The sequence below is a fragment of the Thunnus thynnus genome, chromosome 7, assembly GCF_963924715.1.
Source record: "Thunnus thynnus chromosome 7, fThuThy2.1, whole genome shotgun sequence".
NCBI lineage: Eukaryota > Metazoa > Chordata > Actinopteri > Scombriformes > Scombridae > Thunnus > Thunnus thynnus.
Window position 1 is genome coordinate 19,241,316 of NC_089523.1, and position 24,607 is coordinate 19,265,922.

Consider the following 24,607-nt stretch of genomic DNA (forward strand, 5'->3'; position numbering starts at 1 on the left):
AACCACAGCAATGAGACAGATCAGTTTTCTTGTAAGCTGCGGGTGACTTCCCTCTAGATTCATATATCATGGTACTTTCTATTGTTGGTGAAACTTGTCTCATAGGTTTCCTTTAATAAAACTAAAACATACTAATCTGTATTTGGTGTTTATCTAATATGAGCTCGGAGTTTTGTTTCACAGCTGTGACTGAAATTATTTCAGATATTTTCAGGTTCCCCTCTCTGTGTTGATACGATATTTCATAGGACAGAAACATAAATGGCAGATGATCATGGAGTCAAAGGTCAAAGGTAGACTTTTTATGCAGCTGCAATTTGAAAACTTGAGTCTGTTGTCATGATAACACAAATTAAAGCCAGTCAGTCAAAGGTAAGAAACTTCACCTTTCTATAACTGGGTCCCATAAAACACTGCCTGCAAATGTTGATCACTTGTGAATCACACAAAACTTCCACACACCAACACAACCTTTTAATTCAGGAGAAACATTTATCAACACATGATTAGCCCTGTCTGACATATTTTCATATCGGTGATGTGATAAGAATCCATTTTTAGTTTTTACCCGATGCAGCTGTGCTAATTTTCACACCTCCAAACATGTCACGTGACTGAATCTGCATCCTGAGCTACAAACAGTTACTGAACATTTGATATGCATGTATTATAGCACTGTGCTACAGACTGAACTGAGTTACAGTATCATGCCCAGTGTTTTTTTGTAGAGCAACACTGTTTTAATATCTAGTTTTAAGAGCTTCACTGTTTTATTTTATATTTTGCTCACACTATACTTACTCCCAACAAGTTTAATTTAGTTAGTAATGTATCGAATAACAACAAACTAGCAAAAATGAAGTATTATTCCAGCATAGGAATACTGATTGCACTTGATGCTGCAGATCAGCTGTTTGGGTAGTGTGCCGGTGTAATACAGTGCATGGCATGCGTAGGAATACGGAAGTTTTACGTTGGGAAAATGTAATGCCAAAGGAAAAGGCTGTCTGATGGCAAGGTAATGTGGTGAAAATATTCTAAATATAGCGTACACTTAAACTAATATTGACTTTTTTAGGTGGGCCTTTATTTGGGTGGCTAAAATATGTTTTGCTGCTGGCCCCGTCCACAGCAGTACATTGCTTAGCTTCTGTGCTGGTACTCTTGCCTGCTTCTCCAAACTGGAAGCATGCCGACCCAAATTTACTGCAGGTTATACACAGACTATGGATAACAACCTCATACAACCCCATTTAAAAAAATATGAACTATCCCGTCAAAGGATAAGGCTGGTGATTTTCTATATTTTTCTTATTGTCAACAAATCTCATATGCAGAGCCAAATCAAGAGTGAACTCATCCTACTTACAAGTATTGTGTGTAAATCCAAAGCCTTACATATTGTAATCCTCTGTGCGGTAGACCTCCGTTGTTGTCCAAAAACTATTTAAAACACATCAGTGAGCCACACTGTTGCACTGGTCGACATGTTCCTTCACCCCGAAGATTACGGTCACGTTAGTTTGTTAGTTTACATTTACAGTACTTATGCTAGCTTGTTGTACTACATATCACAATCACTTGACTTTGTACTGAAGTTCTTTCGGACATTTACAGTGTAGCACAAAGTCAAGAGGTTGTAATATATAGCTTAACAAGCTAGCGAAGCTCCGTAAATGGAGCCCCATTCCTGCATATGTGCAGTGGCGTCTGCTGTACAAGAGAGTTCTTTCCTGAGACTCCTGAGAAAATGTGATTGCTCTTATTAGTTTTCAGAGCCGTTCCTAAACAGACTACAGAAGCCATTGCCTTTGGGATGAGGGAACTTGTCACCCAATGCAAAGGTGTGACTCATTGACGTGTTTTTAATAGTTTTTGGACAACAACAGTCTAGGACACAGAGGAATACACACAATACTTGTAAGTAGGATCAATTCATTGTTGGTTTGACCCTGAACATAATATTTGTTTACAATAAGAAAAATATAGAAAATCACTCACCTTATCCTTTACTTGGAACTTGGAGGCGACAGGGCAGATACACATTGCCTAGAAGTTGGTGGGTGGAGGATCAGTAGGGGCCTAAAACCTTTTTTATTTTATCCCAGGGCTTCCTAACAGGTTAATCCAGCAATGCATGGAGTGATAAAAAAGGGATTATCTATGCTTTTCATTTGGGGATGCACAGAGAACATGCAGGGCAAAACCAGTAACATGTGATACTTTGCAGTTTCAGATTTTTTTTCTCACCCTTTAGGATTAACCAAATGTTGTCTCACTTCCCTGTACTTTATGCTGCACATAGAGAAATACAGTAGGTCACATGATTTTTCTACCACTGTTATGGATCTGGTTTATCTCAATAACGAACTGCATTTACCCACAAATAGTGTGAAGATATAGTTTCACTGAGGTAAATGTTGAACACCTGAAAATTCAGTCCTGTTGTTTTCTCTGCTGTTAATACAATGAGGGACTTTTTTAAAACTGATTAGAAGCCTAAAAGAGGAAGTATCTTAGTTTAGACGCTTCGAAACTACTGCTCTGGTTCTTGTACAGAATTTGCATATGGGGATCCCATATATAGCTAAGTGATATATAACGTTTCATTTCCAGTAGGTATCACGTTACAGGGTTTTCCTTGTGTGTGCTTGTTTTGTTGAGTCATGGTTTCTGAAATCCACATCAGTTGTTTACCCATTGCTTTTTTTATTTTTCTTATAAATGTACAATATTTACAGAATATTCCACTGAAACAATTTCTTTTAATCACTTGTAGAAGAGCAGCGTCATATGTTTAAAACAATAGACAGTATATAAACAGCTTTTTTCATGACACATAATAAATAAATTAAACAGGCAGGTAGCTAAAAGAAAGGTCAGAAGTGTAGGCCTCAGACATATCAAACTCACTTGCTGAGTCAGAGAGAAGTAAAAGAATCTGTAACAAAATGTCCGGCACATGATTCAATGATTGAAATGTTTGTTCCTTAATTTTGCTTTTTGCTTGACACAATTTATATGGCACAAGCTTGTTGAGTGATATTTTAAGAAGCTAGTCTAACAATATTTCTGATTGAATAGAAATCTATTTCAAAGTGCCTCTCAAGTAATTTATTTAATGATTGAATAGTGGCAGTGGCAAGCAAGCAAAAACACATTTCAGAAACTTAAAGAGTTGGTTACTGACATAGGGAATTCAATTGCCGGCAGATGTGGGAGGTTGGGAGAACTCGCAAAATGTCCAAAAGCACGTAACTGTTAAACTGTAGCTCTGCATTGCTCCCCACACGAGTTTCACTTCCGGCATATTGCATTTTTTTCAGCTGTCAATATAGTCAGTAAAACGGGTAGAATGACGTCCTTGACATTACAGACTCTGCACAGACAGACTCTTGAGACACCAACCAAGCTGAGACACCAAACCACAGCCAGCAGCTGTGTGGTTTTACCCCTATTTCCATCCAATGTTCAACAACAGCCTCCCCAAATGCGGACTAATGCTTCATTTTCATGATTCACAAGATGTCTAATGAAGCAAAAGGGAGTGTATTGCTTTAATATAGCTCTCAGACAAGTCATGTAATCACGTTTTATGAATAGCGTTGTTGCATTCCAGTGTATCAGTCAGTTGTCAGCTGTACATCACAGAGAGAGAGGGGAACATTGTTCATATTGATGTCCTGTCCTCCCTCCACTAGGGTCTGTGGTGACAGAGCTGATAGCAGAGGGAAAGTCTCCCCCAGATGTATAAAAGTTGTTTCGAAGTCACTCATCATGACCGTGTCCATTTGTGTTCTAGGATAACTTGAAATTGTGAGCTCCTCTTTGTAAGAGTCAATAATGTCACATTTGCCGCTCAATAGTCCATTTTCAATACACACAGCTCTGTATTGTTTGATCATATCTGTTTCACTGAGGCCTTGTTTATGGCACCAAGTGCACTGACCTGCTCCTGAGCAGATACATAATTGAGGCCCAGCCCTGTAACCTGTGACCACTTCGGCCAAAACTGGATCAGGAATTGTCTGTTTAAGCACTTCCTCATCATCATAGACACGAATCTGCACAGTTGAGCGGCTCTGGCTGTGGTAATTACCACCAGCAACAAACTCTTTCAGAGGTTCGCTGTCCAGTGCATCCAGATTCAAGGATGAAGAATCAAGCTGGTTGCCCAGCCCCACCCCACTATCCTCCCTCTTCCTAACTGTGTCAGTGTTAGTCCTCTTATCCTGCAGGGGGTAATCTGTCTGACTGCTCTCTGGTCCTCCCATGCTCCCACAGCCACTGTCCTCTTGTCTCATTGGAGGACTTCGTCCTCTTTTGGTAGCAGAGGTAGACTTCACGCTGACCCCGCTGTCTGTGCTTGTTCTCCTGTTCTCCTCTCCATTGTTCTCTGTCATGGTAACATGGAGTGTCACTGGGTCTTTGGCAATACAATTTTTCACTTCTGTTCTGTAACTGGAGAGGAACCAGCCTTTGTCTGTGACGACTTCCATCATCCCATCTCCAGGAGTGAGTGGGTGCCAGTCACATAGAGGGGCTTTCTAGTGTGAGAGGAGAGAGGATGTACTTGTCACTTTTATGAACAAGATTAGTTATGACCTTGGCTAATATCAAGTTTGTGATGTCAGGGGTTTTTTATGACCCAAGTTGTGATCTCCTTTTGCTTTTCCTCTTCATGACAAATGTTGGTTCCCTTTTCTATTTATTTAATAGTACAAGGCTACATGACTGTGTTTCTTCTTGATTTTCTGTAATTACAGTGTACTTACCAATGCAACAGGTGTTTTCTCTGGATGTTTCAGGTAACACAGTAGGATGGTTGCTATAATAGCAATGATGGCCAACACACCCATAATGGACAAGGATGAAACAGCAATCATGAACCACTCTGGAGGGAGCAAAAACACAAAGTTTAGTAGGTGTTTTGGGTGTAAATACAATTACAGCTCTAGATGTGAATCTGTATCATATCATATATCATATCATTTCACATCACATCATATCATGTATATATATATATATATATATATATATATATATATATATATATATATATATATATATATATATATATATATATATATGTATATGTATATATGTATATATATTTACAGTTGTGTGCCTCATCTCATGTTTATTTTATTTCTGGCATTTTCTTCTGTTTGTTGTGCTAATTTTCTATTGTTGTCATCTTTTCCTCAGTATGTTTTGCTCACCTTGCTCTGGTAGCAGCAGACACTGTGTAGGGGACCAATTGCTGGGATTTTGAGCTCCTTCACCTATTACCATGATACTGACACAGTACTCTCTCCCCCAATGGAGAGAATTGAAAATCTTGGTCTCCTGATCCTCTCCCCCATCATATTTCATGAATGCAGTGGTATTCTGTAATGTCAGTGTAAATGTCAATTCAGGCAGCTAGCTATGATATGATATGTTGAAATACAGTATTATTTTAGGTACAGATTGTTATACTGCATCATAAACCAAACCAAAACTATAAATGGCATAGTCACATTAACAAGAAAACATTAACAACTTAGATTTAGCTACTGTCTCATTTTTTTTAAAATCTGTTTTAAAAGACCTGTCAATCAGTTTAAGAGTGATACAGTAAGTCTCAATCTTTTTTCACAGGTTTTGCCTTTAAACCCTATCCTTAGGCTCACCTTAGGATGGGGTCCTCTTTCCTCCAGTTGGATAGTGTAGATAAGCCCATAGGGAAAGAGCTTATTCAGAATAGTTTTTTTGTGAACGTAAACTGCTAGAGTGCTGGATGTAGCCCACAAAGTGAAGGAGGGAGGCTGCGGTGTAGCTATAGGAACAGAGAAAGGTAAGAAAACGTGTAAAGAATTACCTTATTGTGTGCCTAAATTAAAATACACAATATTTTAATCATGCTACACTGGCATTACACCAAACTGACATACAACTGTGCTTACCGTCGGTTGGGAGAAATCTCTTGAACTTCCATGCAGACTCATCATCTCCGGCCACCAGCTGAACTCTGACCTTGTAGGCAGCACGATGGTCCTCTATAAAGCCGCTCAAGTCACAGTAGGTCTCTGTGATCCCTGTACAGATGGGCTTCATTGCATCTTTCTCATTATACCTGAGGACAGAAAAAAACACCAGTCACTAACTGGAGAGAGTTGAGCCATTGCATAATACATGGTGAAATAAAACCTAAAATTTTAATAAAATTCATCTTTAACAATTAGCCATTCTTCTTCATTAATGAATCAGTGGACAAATATAACAAAGCAAAGAGGAAAACAAATCTAAGCTGCTCAGAGGAAAAGGAAAAAAATAGAGAATGGTGGAAAATTTGAATTGCAAAACAGGATGCTGTAACTCTGAAGTAAAAGTGTCATTATTGGTATTGTGAAGTAAAACATACTTTGACATTTGTACATTGTACTTGGTGTTTGAAGGGGCATCTGCAGAATGGTTCCAATACACTATTACCTCCCCATCAAAAATATCCAACCACAGTTTATCAGGCTTAGGGATGTCCAGTCCTGCCACAGAAAAAAAAGGAAGATTATGATGTGCATTCATTATTCATTATTACAAAAATGTCTACAAATAAAGTACAGTTCTCATCTGGCCGAGAGAGGAGACATTTGTATCATATCAAGTGAATGCTGTGTGGAAGATGTGGTTAGGAGGAGAAAAGGAAGTCTGGCTGCCAAAAAGACGCACAAATCTTGCAAATAATTTATGGGATCTCTGATCATAATGAGATTGTGGTTTTTCTGTAAAGGAAACAGAGTTGTATCTATTTCCACTCTAACTGAGTGTTTCTGAGAGAAAAAGAACAATGTGTGATAAATTTGTCCCCGTCCCGACACTTTCCTGATGGAAACCCTGTTTAAAAAAACATATTTTATCATAAAAAATAAACATTTTTCAGAATGTTTTAATTTAACATACAGAATTTCACATAAATTGATTGAACTGAACAATTCTATAATGATAAACAAACACGATTGTCAGGATAACCATAGTAAGAATATATTTGTTTCATTTAAATACAAAGCAAAATTTAAATAGACACATAAAACATTCAGATATATTGAGACTTCAGATATAGTGTAATAAAAGTTGTTAATTACCTGATACACTGCTTATTGAAATAATCAGTAAGACAAGAATTGGTATCTTGTTCCTCATATCCATTTTTGGTATTTGGAGAGATATCACCATTCACTCATAAATCGTCATGATCCATATAGTAGCCGCCAATAAAGTCTCGTATTCCAAGCGTTATCCAGAAAAATTCTATGTAACTGTGCAGAATAACATTCAATTGTTGATAACTGTTGACTGAATGGACGCAGCTGTTCTCTCACTGATTATGTGCCGACTGTTCATCTGTGGAAGAAATGAAAAGAGGTAGCTTCTTTTTCCCTGATGGCATTATCTACATAACCCTCCCCAGATACCTTCCTCTATTGCTTAAGCCCCCTCCCACTCACATGATGCGTTTCCTGTTATGACTATAGTGACGCTGTGCAGTTTCATCTCTCTGTCCTCTCCCAGCAAACTTTTTCCTTCTCTGTTTTCTTTTTCTTTTCCTCTTTCTTGACTCTCAAGAGGTTCATGATGTTCCATACGCTGCTATCAAGGGCTTTCAGAAAAATGAAACTGTGAGGCTCAGATACAAGAAAAGGGAAGAGTTCAGAAATTCCCTTTCCTTTTTTTTTTTTTTTTTTTTAAAAAAAAACCCTATATGGTAGCTATAGATAAAAGAGACATTCTGATGCTTTCAAATATAATTAGTATCCTTTAATTTCTTAGTTTCCCTAATGACAAAGATATGGTTTGAACCAGTGGCAAACACATCTATGTCTAAAGTTGCCTGTGTTTAGTTTGCATGTGCATGTGCGTGCCTGTTTCATTACAATAACTATCTTTTCCTGTGCTAGTCTCTAAAACCTCAGTTGTGGTTAGCTGCATTGCAAATATGTTATACAAAGACCACAGGCAGAGATAGCTGTGAGGAGAACCACTCAAAACACACATTCATACTAGCTAGACTTTGAATGTATGTTTATTTTTTAAGTGCAATAAAAGCAAAACAACCTTGACTGAGAGGTAGGATATCACTTGTTTTGTTGGTAAAACATATGTCATGATTGTTGATTTTTCTTCTGAAATGTGTAGCCAGGGGAGGGAATACATATTAGTGTTTAAAAATGACCTATAACCACTTGTTTATGACTCTTAAGTGATATTTGTATGACCTTTTAAAATACTAATCAAGAAAGTGGAATATCTGTTGACATCTACAGTTTCAACAAAACACAGTGACTGTGGGACCATATTTCCTCATCTTACCCACACAATGAACTTTTCATCATTTTGTTGTTATCACTTTTCTGTAGATTTTAAAAGGAAATGTTTGATAAAAGGTTATTGTGGGTGGATATGAGTTATGGGTTTCTTTCATCATATTAGCCTGACGTTGGCAAATTACTCAAGACAATGTATGCACTGGTCACCAGTTAATAATCATTTAACCAAAGATTATTATCTAGTAAATGCACTTTCTCATACTGACTTGTCAGTATTTCCATGAAACAATGTAGACTTAGTGTACAAACAAGATGTAAAACTTTCACCTATATGTCTGAATTTTCCTTTCACCTTAAGATACTAGATAATAAATCTGTAATCACAGGATGGATTTATAGCACAACTGCTCTAAAACTAATGAGATGTTTATTGTTCAACCAACCAAACTATCTTGCTTTTCTCCTCCCTTTGCTCAGGTTTTTCTCATGACCTTATTTAGTGACTAAATACAATGTTTGTCTCATTCACAGGACACACTTTTTTAAAATTCTTTTAAAGTGCTTTCAATTCTGAGAAAGTGCTTTGCCATTAAATGTAGCCAAATATATCATCTTGGTTTCCCCTTGTGTTTCTTATGTCCTTTGGTGTTTCTGCCTCACATGTGTGTGAGTTTTACTTCCTAGTAAATGCAAAAACACTAAACCACATAACTAGGTATTAGTGTTCTTTTTAGTTTCTGTCTTGCAGATGGACAGAGAACTGGGAGGTGTGGGGGTCATGATCTGTGATACCTAAATGTCACAGATCATGTGTTGTTCAGAAGAGGAATTTTCCACACAAGTCACTGGTACATGAAATGTATATATTATATCACCCTCTAGTGGTCTTAAAAGGTGCACAGATCTTCACATTGAATATTTTTTGGGGCTTCCCATCATCATCGTTCAGTATGCCAGTATTGATATGATTTAGACTGATACAAAGACTGAACATCAACGGTCTTCTGTTTTTCAGCACTCTGAAATGATATATTAATATAGTGAGCTCATCTGCTTAAGATTTGTATATTTTGTGGGGAATTTTGCCTTAACCTAATAATACCAAGTTGAATCAAAGAGGAAACGTGGGAAGAGAGAGAGAGAGTGATGATGTACCACAAAGTTCCTTTGGCAGCTTCAAATTGGGTGGTTATGTGGTATGTGTCTAAAACCACAAGACTACTGTGCCCTATATTCATAACTATGTTCTGTATATTGCTAAAACACAACACCAGATGTTTAGAGTAGAGCTTTAATGTCCCCAAGAGGCAGTTTAGGCAGTTTTTTTTAATACAGCAATGAATAAAAGCAAGAATCAGTACAAAACATAAATGAATTAAAGCTGAAAGCAGCGATGATCGGGCCCTCGCACCCCAGCGCATGTCGAAGTGACGCTCAGTCGAAGGGCTTTTGTCAGTGACTTGTTGTGTAAAGTTTGAGGCAGATCCAACCATGTACACTCAAGTTATATCAATTTCCTCTGTCATGGCGAAACATCAAAACTCAACGCCACGCCACGGCCAAACCATCATGATCATACACTAGTCTAGATGACACACACTGATTTTGAAGTCCTTACGATGGATTCTGTAGGAGGAGTTCTTTAAAATACAAGGTATGCGAAATGGCCAAGAAAAGGTGAAAATGTACCATTTTTTTCAAGATGGCCGACTTCCTGTTCGACTTACAATAAGGCTTCAAGAGGCTTTTTTGTGCGTGTTGACATTATACATGTGCCCTGTGAATTTCATCTTTCTACGTTAATCTGGAAGGCGGGGCTGCAATTTTGAAATTTTAAAGGGGGCGCTGTTGAGCCATTTTGCCACGCCCATTCAAAGCGACCACATAGGATTTTAGCTGACATCACTCTAGACATGTGTGTCAAGTTTCATGACTGTAGAGCAATCCCTTCTCCCTGAAAAACAGTATCATATTTCATGGCGAAGGATGTGTCGCCATGGTAACAGCATTCAGTTTTGGGTCATGAGCTGCCAAATGTAGCATCACCAAGGTCTTGTTTATTAGCTGACTTAATTTCAGGTGCATCAGCCAAATTTCCTAGGAGTAAATAGACAAAGTACGACGCATGATACTTCCTGTTGCCAGTAGGTGGCGCTATGACTTTCGCTAAATATGAGACTGAACATGTGTTCAGATTGGGACTCTTAACAAGCATATGAAATTTGGAAAAGATCAGACCACGTGGAGTCAAGTTATAAGGCATTGAAATTTCATGGCGTCACATCGAAATTCGCCGCGTCGCCATGGCAACACCTTTCAACGAAGGGTCACCAACTTCATAATATAAGATCTCCAAGGTCTTGAGGCTATTCTCAGTAAATTTCAGCTGGATTCGATCACCGTGCTGCCCACAGGGCGTCAGAGCGTAAAACATGTAACTTCCTGTTGCCAGGAGGTGGCGCTATGACTCATATCCTGTATTGTCACATGGACCTGTTCAGGGCGGGACTCTTATGAAGCACAAAAGGTTTGGCTCTCTTAGGATCATGTATGCCGGAGTTATAGCCGTTTCATTTTTCATGGCGAAGGATCGAAATTCGCCGCCCAGCCACGCCCCCTAGGAAAGACTAATGAGAATTGTTTTAGCAACTTTTAATCTCCTATGCCTGTAGATGATACGGACCGAATTTGAAAGTCCTGGGGTCAAATCTCCAGGAGGAGTTCGTTAAAGTATGCGGACCAAAATCGGTGCAAAATTTCAACTTTGATACAAAATGGCCGACTTCCTGTTGGAGTTAGGCTATGTGTCCTTGAGACTTTTTGGTGCGTCTGGTCATGATACATATGCATACCGAATTTCGTTCTCCTACGACAATCTGTATAGAGGGGCTCAATTTTCTTGACTTTCTAGGTGGCGCTGTCGAGCCATTTTGTCCCGCTTTATTTCGAGACCAATAAAATATCGAAATTTTCGCCAGTCCTGACATCTGTGCAAATTTTCATGAGTTTTCGTGCATGTTTAGGCCCTCAAAAATGCGTTTGTTTCGGAGGAATAATAATAACTCCTTCAGTTTCAATAGGGCTTCGCACCGGTCGGTGCTCGGGCCCTAATAAATACACAGGTTCACCACAAGGTAACTAATTGTCATAATCTACAGAAAGCAGGGTACACCCTGTCGCATCTATAGTTGGAAACAGTCCAAAGCTCATTTGTTTAAAAAGCCAATAGCTGAAGCAATAAAAGACTTCATATATCTGGTGTCCTGATGGCAGCAAATTAAACTAGTGGCAAAGAGCATTTAAATTTTCACCAGGTTTATAGAGGCAGGGCTCCACCTCATCACACTTCACTGGTGAGCTGAGATGTCTCAGGGACAGTCCAGTGTGTCAGGGTGAAAGATGCAGGAACAGCATACACTGAGAAGCAAAACTGAATTGGTGGAAGTGTGCAAAGGGAGACGCAGCAAAGGACAGCCCTTGAGGGAATTCCACAGAGACAGATCGTTCACACATTTTGTTATTGGTCAAGGAACAGACAACAACAGCAGTGATATTTGCAAGAGGGAGCAGTGGTGAAACACAAGGGACTGAAAGAGGAACTAGAGATCATTTGGAAAGTAAATGTAAAAGTGACCCCAGTGGTGGCTCCAAAAGTTTCCAAAAAATCTGAGATTAGAAAGATCACATTTTAGGAAGAGCAAAGATGTTGTGTTGAAGCCTGAAATTCAAAGACAGCAAGTGTTCAAGAGGTTAATGAAAACTCACATACAGTACGACCAATATGAGTGAGGGAACCTTTCAAAAAATAGAGTTACATTTACAAATTTGCACACGTTAGTCATTAACTTAATTTCCTCACAGAATTCTTTTCTTTCTTGAACATTTCCTTGAACTGTCTATCAGCGTATGTGTGCATAATACAACTTTTACAGATAAAACATCCTGCATTAAAATGAAATAAGGGAGCTTTTCATTGTGTGTGAAAAACATTCAGTCTCAGCCTTTTCTTCTTTATTTCTTGGAGTCTGTGGAGAGGAAGCCATTTTGGTTCAGGGCCCTGACAGCTCAGCTGGAGTTATTTGAGCTGTAATGCAGCTTCATACTGTCAAACAAGCTTTGACCGTCTCAGGCTTCCACGAAACCGGTCTGGCAGGTGGGAAACTGGTGCACTGGACACGCCCGTCACTGTGAGAAGAAGAATAAAGGATTGAGAGAATGAGGCTGGAGGTGGGAGGTGTTAGGAGGGAGGGGGAAGGCAGACCTACCTGAGAATGCTCAAATGAAGGTCAGTAACAAATGCACAGCAGAGTTTAAGGAGAAGAAAAGAAAAGAGAGAGGATAGGAGAGGTGTTTAATGTGGCACCACCATGCTCTAACCACTGCTGTGTGACTGAGGAAACACCTGGATGTGAAAAAGCTCCACCTGCTCTCACCTCCACTCTCCACTCTGTGCTGCCCTAAGTACGATGGCAAAGTATGACCCGGTAAGTTCTCCATTTATCCTTTTCCTGCTTTGTTATAGGGAAAAACCCCTTCTTGTTGCAACAGTGTGCCCTCTGCTTCTACTTTCCTCTTTCCTCCAAAAAATACTCAAACTGTACCTGTCACTCTGACTCTGAATGATGGTTCATGTTGAGTTTGTCTGCTCCCTGTTTGCTCTGTACGAGTTTCAGTGTGTTGTGTTATCTGTAAAACCTGTGTGTCCAGAAGGCTGAAGAGTGCTGTTGATTACAGGCCATTGGTTTACATAAGACGTTTCAATTTACCTGCCAAACAGCAGGTAGGAAGGGAGTTATAGGTTTTCCCTACATAAACTGTTGTTATTAAGGGTTTCTGTCATTACTTTCTATAGGGTATCACTTTTACACTTTGCTTGAAACTCTTTATAACACTTTATCAAACATTGTATCTCTGTTTTTCTGTAGTGTATACATCCCTGTACAAAAAGCCCAGTTTTTAACTTTGTGACAATGAGTTTTTCAGGCAATTCAATGGGTTTTTAAAGTGTTTATTAAATTGTTTATTTAGCTGAAAAGGTAGGAGAACCCATAAAAGAACACTTTCTCCCTCAGTTTATCTGAAAAATTGTAAATCAGCACTGTTGCCTCTATCTATTCTGTACTTATATCACCAATTGTAACATATACACATGAGAGTATAAGGATAAAATGTATTGTATATTGTACAGATATTAAACATACAAACTTATGATTTTAGCAAAGCCCACATAACAGCTGCACAGCACTATAAAAATGTAGCAAATGTGTTAGCTCAATTTTACACAGAACTGACTGACTCCTTGACTTTTCCTATCAATCTATCTTGTGACAACATCACAGTCACAACTTGACCTGACTAATGACAAGCAGATAATGTATTAAATACACAGCAAATAATTTGATATTCAAATTTTTGAATGTCTCTGTATTCTGTATACTACAAGAGTTAAAATGGGTTTTGGTTGCAAATAAGTTCAGATCATCACATGTCCGACAGAAATGCAGCGGCCTGATTTGTGTCTACTTTGATTTATTTTCACCCCGAGAGTTTGGGAAAAACATAAGAGGACACTTCTGTTTACCATTTTATGTCACACATCTTTGTAACTTCATATGATTATAGTTGTTGTTTGAGTGAAAAATTGACCTTTCAAAAGTCATGTGAACCCCTAATCTTTTAATTTTACAGTATTTTTCCATGATAATGGCCGACAGGCAAACTATGCAAGATGATCCATGTGTACTCTTTTGGGAAATATGATGAACCTAGTCCTCCACCTATTTCGGCTCAGTCATTTCACTTCAGTTAAGTAGGGTGCCTATAGGCGAATTTTGAAACTTGACCGGCATGCAATAGAACTGGTCTTATGAAACACTTTTGTCAGCAGGTCTCCCCGCAAACCACTCAGCGCCACCACCACAGATTAATTCCTTTCTTTTTTCGACTAAGGATTCTCCTAGTTTATGAAGGTGTGACCCCAGTGATGAATGAAGAAGAGTCACAACAGCTATGGAGAAGCCATGGATACTGGCTGTTGGGAACTAAATCTTAGCTTTCTCTGCACTACAGACAGATTCATAAAGCCTAATTGAACTCCCTAATTTACCTACCTAGTTTACCCTAATTCTGTCAGTACATTTCACTGTAACACCATCAAAACTTTTGCAATAGAGCTTCTGATTGTATTAATTCTGGCCTATAACAAAACTTGATCACAAAAAAAATCTGGCTCCAGTGCATTAAATCTGAACCTAATGACAGTATTGGATCACTTTCTGTAAATGCAGAGGTGACACTACAAATAAATGATCAGGTGACATTGAGTTCAAACAAGTTTAGTCAGATAACATGCTGCATTCGGGAACATTTATATCTCTGCTTTAATCTCTCCGAGTTTCATTGCACAGATCAAAAAACTTAGCAAAACCCACATAGCAGCTGCATAGTGCTATAAAAAATTAGCAAATGTGTTAACTCAATATTACTCAGTCACTGACTGACTCTTTTACCTTTCCTATTAATCTATCTCATGACAACAACACAGTTTACAGTAGCTAAACTTAAATCTCATTCCAGGAAGCAGGAAGTGAAAATCATTTAAACCATGAAACATGGAATACACTTTGAAAAGTTGCAATCATTGTGGTAGAAAAACAGATATACACAGAGGCAGATATGAATCACAAGCAAACTTAGAAGTTATTGTTTTAACAGGGGAAAAGTCTGACTAACCTATGTGACCTACAGTATCTGTTTACCATGAGCCATCCACATTAAACTGATGGTAGAGCTTCAGCCAGTGGGTTAAAAGCACTGTTACCTCATTGTTTCAGTCACCTTCGTTCTCCCTGTTACTTCTCATTTGTTAGTGGATGTTAACCTACCTATCCCCCAAAAATTCAAGTACTGATAAAATCCTTTGTCTGAAATCCTGGCTACTGGGAGCTGTGAATCAAAAAGGGCAGAGGAGATAGCATGAATAGAAAAACGAGGAAATGAACAGCAGAAAACCTGATCTTTTAGTCACAGTTGCCAGGATACATCACTTGAGTCTTTGTGCATAAGGTTGTTACCTGGGTGTGGACTTAAACATAGACTTGATAATAATGTGAGGGTCACATGGAGGACAATGCGTTACGTGCTTTGTCTTGGCAACCACAAACATGCAAGGTATTTGCCTAACTATTGTCTGTTTATCTACTTGTTTTATTCTTATTAGATATAGGATGGTGTGTTGTTTCCAAGGGTAATTGATGAAACAGTAAAGAATTATTACACTTAGAAATGTCTGTGTATTTAACAACCTCTTGCTTTCTGTTATTTACTTTTCCTCTATCTTTTCCTCAGAACGAGCCCCCTCCTCCTTACTACTCTGTTGCCGTGCACACACTGCCCCCCCTCAAGTCCTATGAGGAGGTGGTGTATGGTCCAGGCCTGACACCCCCCACACAGCCGCATTACATTCCCCAGTACCCGCCACCTGTGGTAGTTCCCCAAGTCCCACGTTCAATACGTGAGTGTAGTTGCAGCATGAATCCATATTGTCCTGAAACTACAATGAATACAAGGTGTACAGACAGAACAAATGGAGTCACTTCAAGAATATTTAATGTGTTTGTTTTCTGTGTCTCTGTACAGCCCCCAAGAGGAAGAGATGCTGTGAGAATAATGCACAGTGTTACGGAGGATCAGGGGGAATCTTACTGGTGCTTGGTTTGCTGGCTCTGGCCATCTGGCTTGGAGGTATACAGATCATACAGATTACCAAACATTGTCATTAATATTCATTTGCTGCTCTAATTTATTCAAGACTATTGTAAGTGCATGCAAAGTATATGTTAGTCACAGTGTTTCTATTGCCCTTGTGCTTCTCATGAGCTATAGTCAATTTGCATGCATTTTGGTAACATGTTGTAATAAGGCATACCTTTAAAAAGGGTTTGTAAGTTGGAACAAATGGCTTTATTACCTAATCATTTTATGCTTTATTGAGCAGTAATAAGCAATTCAGAACTACATTTGACATTTTGGGAAATGGCAACCAATCCTCTTCTAGCATTCTCTTCCACATTTAGCATTGCTTTATCTTTTTAACCTATTGTATTTATATATAAAAAAGAACTTAATACATATAATTTTAAAAAGCACTCCATTGATCAATGTAATAAGTATACATAGTAAATGCAATTAATAAACATAATAAAAAACATAATATTTAATATCAATATAAAATTGTTCTATATGATTACAACTATTATGTTGTTAGAGAAATGTCACTATCTGTTTACAACTACATTATAGTTTATTCATTCATTTATTTATTTATATACTACTAAATCAGGGAAATAAAGGGTCACCAGATTTTTTATTTTTATTTATATTACAAAGTAGGAGAAAATACAATAACCACAAATGACAGAAATACTGTACAAGATATTGTCTGGGATTGTGCAAAATGTTCACAGTATAATCAGTATAAACGGTGCATGTAATGTGCACATGTCAGTAATTTTACTGCAGTTTTAATTTAGTTTGAGCTGTTGCATTTGTTCAGTGCTAGAATAGAAAAGAAAATGTATGGGAATTGGATCACCTTGGGATGTGAATGAGTTAAAAGAGTATGTAATTATTGAAATATGTTGTCAAATCATTTAAAATAGTGGATTTTCATCAAGTGAGTGAGGAAGAGGTGATGTATTCATGCAAGTACGTTTTTATTGTTTTTATTTTATTGTTTAGATTTAGTTTTGACTAACTATAATAACCATGGTTCGCGATATCATTCCTGCCACTCATTACTATCCACTCTTCCCCAAATGGCAGTGCGTTATGGCACAAGGGCGGCAACGGCAGTGATCCTCTATGGTAACGAGGACAATGATCACAGAAATGAAAATCAGCCTTTGCCAAAGTATGACACCTGCCCCAACAACACTGTCCAATGTGATGGGATCAGAGACTGCCAACTGGGCTCTGACGAAACAAAGTGTGGTGAGTAAGCACACACACACACACACACACACACACACACACACACACACACACACACACACACACACACACACACACACCCTAACCTTAACCACTGACTCAAAAATCAGCGTTTTACCAATTGGGGAAACGGCTTTTGTCCCAAATTGCACAAGCCCCGAAAGTAACTTAAGTCATACACACACACACACACACACACACACACACACACAAACACACACACACACACACACACACACACACACACACACACACACACACACACACACACACAAACACATACACACACAAACCTTAATCAGACTAACAGAAGGACAGATGGTGTGGAAGGATGGGTGGACACTTGACAGCTCAAAGGATGTAACCCTCACAACAGAAAACAGGCTGAGTTCTCATACATAGGTTTGGTAATGGGGATAATAGGTAGTGTAGATTAACAAGAAAATTTCTACTGCTAATTAAACTGGTAAAAATAACAACAATTTTATTCATATAATAATTTTAAAGCACAAAGTGCTTCCATGACAGCATGCTTGAATTTGCTTTCTAAGTGAAGCTTTAATTTATTTTTAGTGTTTGATTTTTGGTTTACATTAATTGTTTGTAGCTGCACACAGGTTGAAGACAAGCATATTATGTAAAATATCTTACTGAACCCACTAAAAACATGCAAACTAAGCCTTCTTCTCTTGCTCTTTGTTCCCCAGTGAGGTTCAGCGGTGGCGGCGGTCTGCAAGTCAGGACAGCTGAAGATGGACGATTTCTACCAGTGTGCTACAAGGGCTGGGACCGGAGCTATGCCGACCAGACCTGCGCACAGCTAGGTTTCAGGAGGTAAAGAATCACCAGCTTAAGTTATTTTATTTTATTTACTCAGTTAACAACAGACATAAATGCTGTCAGAGCAGAAAACCCTTTTGAAGACATGTATTACCACTCCCCATCATCATTCCTGCTTCATAAAGGAATGATTTAGCTAGTCATTTTGCCAGAGCCAGTTTCAACAGCAGCTAAAGAACATGTGGGCTTCTGTCTCCAACTCACAATTTACCCACTGAGATCCATCTAATTTCTCCTCACCTGCTGCTGTGTGTTAGAGGTGGAATTGATTCTCCATGGGTCTCTCTGAGGTGTCTCAGTGTGACAGAACCAGAATGAATTTCCAGACCCAGTCAAGCATGGTTTTCGACAAAATGGTCTCTATATGTGCAAGTGTGTCTCTTCTGCTTCCTGAGCGGCCTTTCTCTCTATCTCCAGGTCCTATGTCACCAAAGCGATTAAATCTCAGGAGTCTATTGGTCTAACATTGACCAGCAGACCATCTTCATCTATCCAGAGTGTGGTCAAAGTCAGGTAAATATTTTAATCCCTTATTCCCCCTGTTAATACAGAGCTCAGTCACACATAATCTATGATCTTTTTAATCTCAGTGTATTAGAAAAATATAACTCACAACATGAAATACTGTTCAACTTAACCTCTTCTTTTTATATGCTTACAATACTACAAAAACAGTGGTAAGGTGCACACTGATGTATGTACTCATGTTGGCTGACATGTTTTTCTCACTGTGGCACTACGTAGTTCTTCCTGTCCAGACCAGGAGACCGTGTCCCTGCAGTGTGTGGGTAAGGAGCCTCCATCTGTTACTACACTCATGTGCCACACACAGTTACATATGAGCTCCCTCTTCCTTCTCTTTTTATGTCGCAAACACAAATACCCATGACTGCACACCCACCACAACAACAAAACATGAGGATTTGAACAATGTCATTTGATGCTGATCAATGAAATTTGCTGAAATCAGTACTTACCGTCTTTGAATCTTGATTCTGGTTGAATTTTTCAAACAATGATATATACCACAATATGTCAAACATGCAAGCTAGTTCAGTCAACTTTGTTGCTACACTTACATAATACTTCGGGTACTGCAACACATATCCAATGCACCCTTTCAATCTTGGTAGTTTACCTAAGCTGTCAGTGCTCTGCTCACTCTTTTGCCCACTCCATGCTTGTTGCCTCAACATTTACCTGTAAGCTATGCTGACATGTTACTACTGCTGCTGCTTTTCATATTGTTGCATTTCATTACCCCAAGCATCCACCTGTTGGCTCTGATTCAGTTATTATCATTGCTCCCTAATGTGTTGGGCTTGGTGTTTCTTTGTGGGGTGCACATACACGCTTTATATATTCTACATCCATATAACAATCAATTATACTATATACTATGACCGAATTATGTAAAACTCCTCACATGTACAAAACAGTCATTAACTCATTTTGTTTGATTTGGAAAACAGTTTTGTATAAGCAATAACACAATATGATCATTCTAACACCATCTGATTTCACTGAAAATCAATAAACGATTATATTGTATATTTGCCCTGTTCTGTACAAAAGATGTTTTCACTGTTTCTTTTGTATTGCACAGTATCTCACAATGTCTCTCATTCCCAGACTGTGGTCGGCAGCAGTCTACATCCCGGATCATAGGGGGCAGCGTAGCTAAGTTGGGTCAGTGGCCTTGGCAATTGTCGCTCCACTTCAGAGGATCCCATGTCTGCGGAGGAGTCCTGATCTCCCCTGATTTTGTGCTGACTGCTGCCCACTGCTTCCCAAGGTGAATGTCTAACATCGGAAATGTGTCTTGGCATATTTTTTCACACTTGAGGATTCATGTTTTTTGTTCATTCGTGGCACAGTATTCATACACTGTATTAGTAGAAATTCACATTGTTCAGCTTGTACTGCATTCTACAATGCTGAACTGATGTGTTTCTAAGTTACAATGTGAAGAAAGTCTTCTGTGCTGGAAATATAAGCACCGATTTCAATTCAATGAGTCCATGCTGTCCGCTGAGTAGTTTCTTTCTGTGTTGCAGAAGCAACACCTTTACTCTCTCAGCAGAGTACTGGAAAGTTTATGCTGGAGCGGTATCTCTGGACAGACTACCTCAGCCCTACATGGTTAAGAGGATCATACTCAATGAGAACTACAAAACTAAGACTAATGACCAAGATGTTGCTCTGCTCAAACTTACATCTCCAGTTCTTTTTAATGGTAGGTCACACCTTCACTTTGTTAAAATAATGTTGATGTTTATCCTACTTTCATAACAGAGGATGCAGTCATAATTTGGTCAAATGGTGCAACAAAAGCTATACATGTGTAAGTGGTGAATAGAGTGGCTATTTTATATTAATCTACATAACTCAAAAGACATATTATTCATTTTTAATACCTGAATCTAAGAGCTGAATTTGGTCATCACGCAGGGACAGTCTGTACATTCATGTATGATTTTTTAATAACACACTAACAAAAACGTAACATGGTGTCTACAGGGTAAATGCATACTAGCAGGACAGTGACTGTCATAGTAATACGTTTCTTGTTGAGGAGTCTGAGCTTTTAAAGTCTGTGCTGACTCTACGTTCATTCTCATAATCTGATTTGCCCAGCCCAGTGTGTGTGTGTGTGTGTGTGTGTGTGTGTGTGTGTGTGCATCTGCCTACAGTACCATCCCTTTGAGAACATAAAATTGTTGTTTTGGTTGCAAAAGTCTATATGTTTTTATGTTTTATCCAGATAAAGTTCAACCAGCTTGTCTGCCAGCTTTTGACCAGCGATTTTCCCATGGCACCAAATGCTGGACCTCAGGCTTTGGCACCACTGAGGCAGGATCAGGTAAGCTTGAATGAGGAGCAACCCAGTACACTATGAGTGTCACAATACATATAGAGAGGATAGGTGAGATCTGCATCAGGGTGTCATTTACAAGGTCAAAAGCCAGAGTAAACCAAAATAATAATTTAAAGAAACTTATCTGGAACATTTGAAAGAAAGAACTAAAAGCCAAAGTAGATTAGAGTATTATCTGGCCCTAAAAAGAGATTACGAATTGGAAGAATATCTTTCCACTGTCAGAGACAGAAGGCAGAGACAGATCCTAACCAAGTACAGGCTCAGTGACCACAAATTGGCAATCAAAAAAGGACGACACAAAAAAATCATGGCAATCAATAGAAAACAGAATATGTGGTCACTGTTTGACAGATGAGGCTGAGACAGAGATGCTATGGCAGTCAAGCAGGAGTCAACAGGAGGTGGCTGCCCCACCTCTTTGTAAATTCAGACTTAGCCTAGTTATAATGTAAGTGGGCATTTACACATCACTTAATTAAACTGGATGCACCACACAGAAGTTACATAGAGATTAGTTATAAAATATTTTGTTATTTAACTAGTGACTGCCAGGTGTAACTGTTGTGAAGCTAATTGAACCAACTAACAAAACAGTTGTTTGCTGCAAGCTGCTTAAAGTGAAGAGTAAATGCAGTAATATAGAATATGGTTGACATATCTGACCTGACACTTGATGAAATGCTGTTTGATAATAATGTAAAAAATGGGGAGATGTTGAATTACATTTCACAAAAATAACATTAAATTACCTTAAATTACAAAATATTATTCGAATAACATTGTCAATAACATACTAGATGACCAAATAATGTCAGCTAGTCAGACATTTCCCACTCATCCTAAAGTGCATGAATATATAAATGCTAAAAATACACATTTCTCCTGGCATGCAACAAAATCATACCCCCATTTAACCCCCAATTAAGTTCAATTTATCATTCACCCCTCTAAAAGTATCTGTGATGCTACAGTGACTTCCTGTTTACCTAGATGATTCTTTTGTTTTGGCTGCTTTACTGATTTCACATTATTAAAGTCTTCAAGCTAATACATTTCTTATGTTTTAATGATGCAACCTGATTTAGTAAATCACTAGTTTGAAACTAGCTACATGCCTGCTGGTAAAGCAGCATGGATGATGTCAGACATTGACTGATGTCTGTCCTGTATATATTGAGGCTGATAGTGAATGAGGAAGATGCATGTAACTCAATATTGATGGCTGGTTGACAGGTCTTGAACTGCAGGGGAAATAAGAACGCACAACACCAAGATTAATCAAATAAATCAGAGATTAAAGAAAGGAGAAATGACAGTGGACCAGCTGTTGCCATAGCTGTGCATATATAAATCAATAGCTAATCTAATTTTTAAGCTCTCTCTAAAGTTTATTTTTGTCAAGGCAATATTTTATCACAATTTAGATCTTTGTTCGAAAAATAAATGAGCCTATTGTTTTTCTCCAATGCAGGCACTGTCTCCAAGGATCTGATGGAGGTGGTTGTGGACATCATTGATACACAAGTGTGTAACAGCCCCCGTGTGTATGGAGGCCTTGTGACCAAGAACATGCTCTGTGCTGGGGACCTGAATGGAGGCAAAGATTCCTGTCAGGTGAGCAGTCAGTATTAGGGCAGCTGCCCAGTAATCAGATTACATTCATCACACAGATTTCATGCTTTTGAGTGCACTTTGTGCTTTAGTGAACTTTGGAGGAAAACTTCTGTTAACTAAGTATAAACTGTGTTTCCCAGGGTGACAGTGGTGGACCTTTGGTTTGTCAGACAGAGAACCGTTGGTTCGTGGCAGGGATCACCAGCTGGGGAACTGGCTGTGGTGAAAAAAACAAGCCAGGTGTTTACACCAAAGTCAGTAGCGTCTTGCCCTGGATCTATAGCAATATGCAGGTAAGAATGGATCTATGGTAAAAACTGAATGACTAGTAGGAGGGAAATTACAGTATTAGGATGCATTTAGATTTGAGCCACAGGATTTCACCATTTTTACTCCTCCTGTGCCTCCTGCAGCAAGAGAGGCCATGATGTCACTTTGTCTCCTGCTGGTGGTCTGCTTTCCCCCTTCCCCAATGAACCCTGCACTATGAAGTCGTCTTTGAGAGATGGATGGATTCACACATGCAGTAGAAGAGTGAATTAGTGAGGAGATACTGTAGACAGAAAAAACAGAGGGATAAAAGGTTGTATGCTGGCTTGGAGATGAAGTATCATGCCACATTTTTAACACATTATTTCTGTCTTGGTGTTCTGCATTATCTATACTCATCCATGTTTGCAACCTTTGTTACATGGCTGTTTAAGTGTTTTACCTGAACCTGATTATTGATACACATTAATTGATGCACTGATTTCAGTCTTGCATTCTTGATTTTATTCCTCTGTGTCTTGTTGTCTCAGTAATACAGTATATTTATGTTTACTTTCATGTAAAGTGAGTTTTAAAGATGGCTGGCCCTTCTCTCATGTGGTCTGTGCAAATGCAACATAGTCCACTCTGCTGTGATCTCCTTAATATTCTTATAGAAGTGGTTGGAGAGTGAAGCTCCTTAAAGATGATCTATGATTGTAGAGGTGTGTTTTTTTTCCTCAGGGACACATCTCAGGCTTTCCCATGTTGACTATATTAGAATAAAAAAGGACACTTTACTAGCAGTGTGGCCCCAGACACCCTGATTGAGCTGGCACTCTGTATTTGCACCCAAGGCAGGATTACCCACTCTTTATAAGAAATTTGCACCACTTAAGTACAATATCAGCTATGACAGGTTGTCCATCCTGTGGCCCTGGTCTTAAGGGAAATGTGCCAAAATCTAGTTTTAAGACGTTCATTGTTTTAGTTCATATTGTGCTCATTTGTTGTATCAAATTGCACACAGAAAATCTAGAGCAAAGTAGTATTATTCCATTGTAAGGCTGCAAGCAACAGTTATTTTCATTATTAATAGGTCTGACACTGATTTTCTTTAATAATCATTTGGTTGTTCAGTGTATAAAATTTCAGAAAATAGTGAAAAATGCCCATCATTATTCCCTTAAATGCAAGTCAACATATTCAAATTACTTGTTTTGTCTGGCCAACATTCAAAAACCTAAAGGTCATGACTTCACAATCATGAAAACCTGGGAAAACTATTTTACATCCATTACATTTGAGACACTGGTATGAGTGAATTCTTTGGCATTTTTGCTTAAAGAGTAATGACTTCAATTATTAATCAACTGTCAAAATTGTTGCCAATTGATTTTATGTCAATGGACTAATCGATAAATCACCTAATCAATTCAGCTAGTGGGGGGCAATAGGGGCCCAACAACAAACTTTTTCCCTAGGGTCCCATAGGAGGTTAATCCGGCCATGTGTGCACCTGCACCTCTCCTTGTACTCACACTGTGAATTTTTTTCTGAATGTGTTCTTCTCAAATTGTATGTCAATTATGTTCTCTGTGGGTCATATTTATGTGCAATGGTTATGTTGTCTAAGAGATTTTTTTATATTTGTCTAATGTGTGGGAATCACTGGATAAGTCAAATAAATGTGAAGGAAAATAATTGGTCCAGGCTCTCATTATGA

The 24,607-nt window shown here is 38.6% G+C and overlaps 2 protein-coding genes across 2 annotated transcripts; one reads left to right on the forward strand and one right to left on the reverse strand.

Annotated features, from left to right (window-relative positions):
- Nucleotides 1-2,685: 2,685 nt before the first annotated feature.
- il10ra (interleukin 10 receptor, alpha) lies at nt 2,686-7,418 on the reverse strand. The gene is made up of 7 exons (XM_067594761.1): nt 7,125-7,418; nt 6,407-6,527; nt 5,949-6,118; nt 5,676-5,821; nt 5,223-5,391; nt 4,776-4,894; nt 2,686-4,547 (listed from the first exon to the last, which is right to left on the reverse strand). The coding sequence occupies exons 1-7, from the start codon at nt 7,213-7,215 to the stop codon at nt 3,624-3,626; spliced, it is 1,740 nt and encodes a 579-aa protein (XP_067450862.1). The 5' UTR covers nt 7,216-7,418; the 3' UTR covers nt 2,686-3,623.
- Nucleotides 7,419-12,329: 4,911 nt separating this feature from the next.
- tmprss13a (transmembrane serine protease 13a) lies at nt 12,330-24,571 on the forward strand. Its single transcript, XM_067594762.1, has 13 exons — nt 12,330-12,790; nt 15,654-15,819; nt 15,945-16,049; nt 17,130-17,297; nt 18,005-18,131; nt 18,555-18,650; nt 18,882-18,925; nt 19,770-19,932; nt 20,195-20,373; nt 20,902-21,000; nt 22,490-22,632; nt 22,773-22,925; nt 23,046-24,571. Exons 1-13 carry the CDS (start codon nt 12,773-12,775, stop codon nt 23,058-23,060), a joined length of 1,476 nt encoding a protein of 491 aa, XP_067450863.1. The 5' UTR covers nt 12,330-12,772; the 3' UTR covers nt 23,061-24,571.
- Nucleotides 24,572-24,607: the final 36 nt, after the last annotated feature.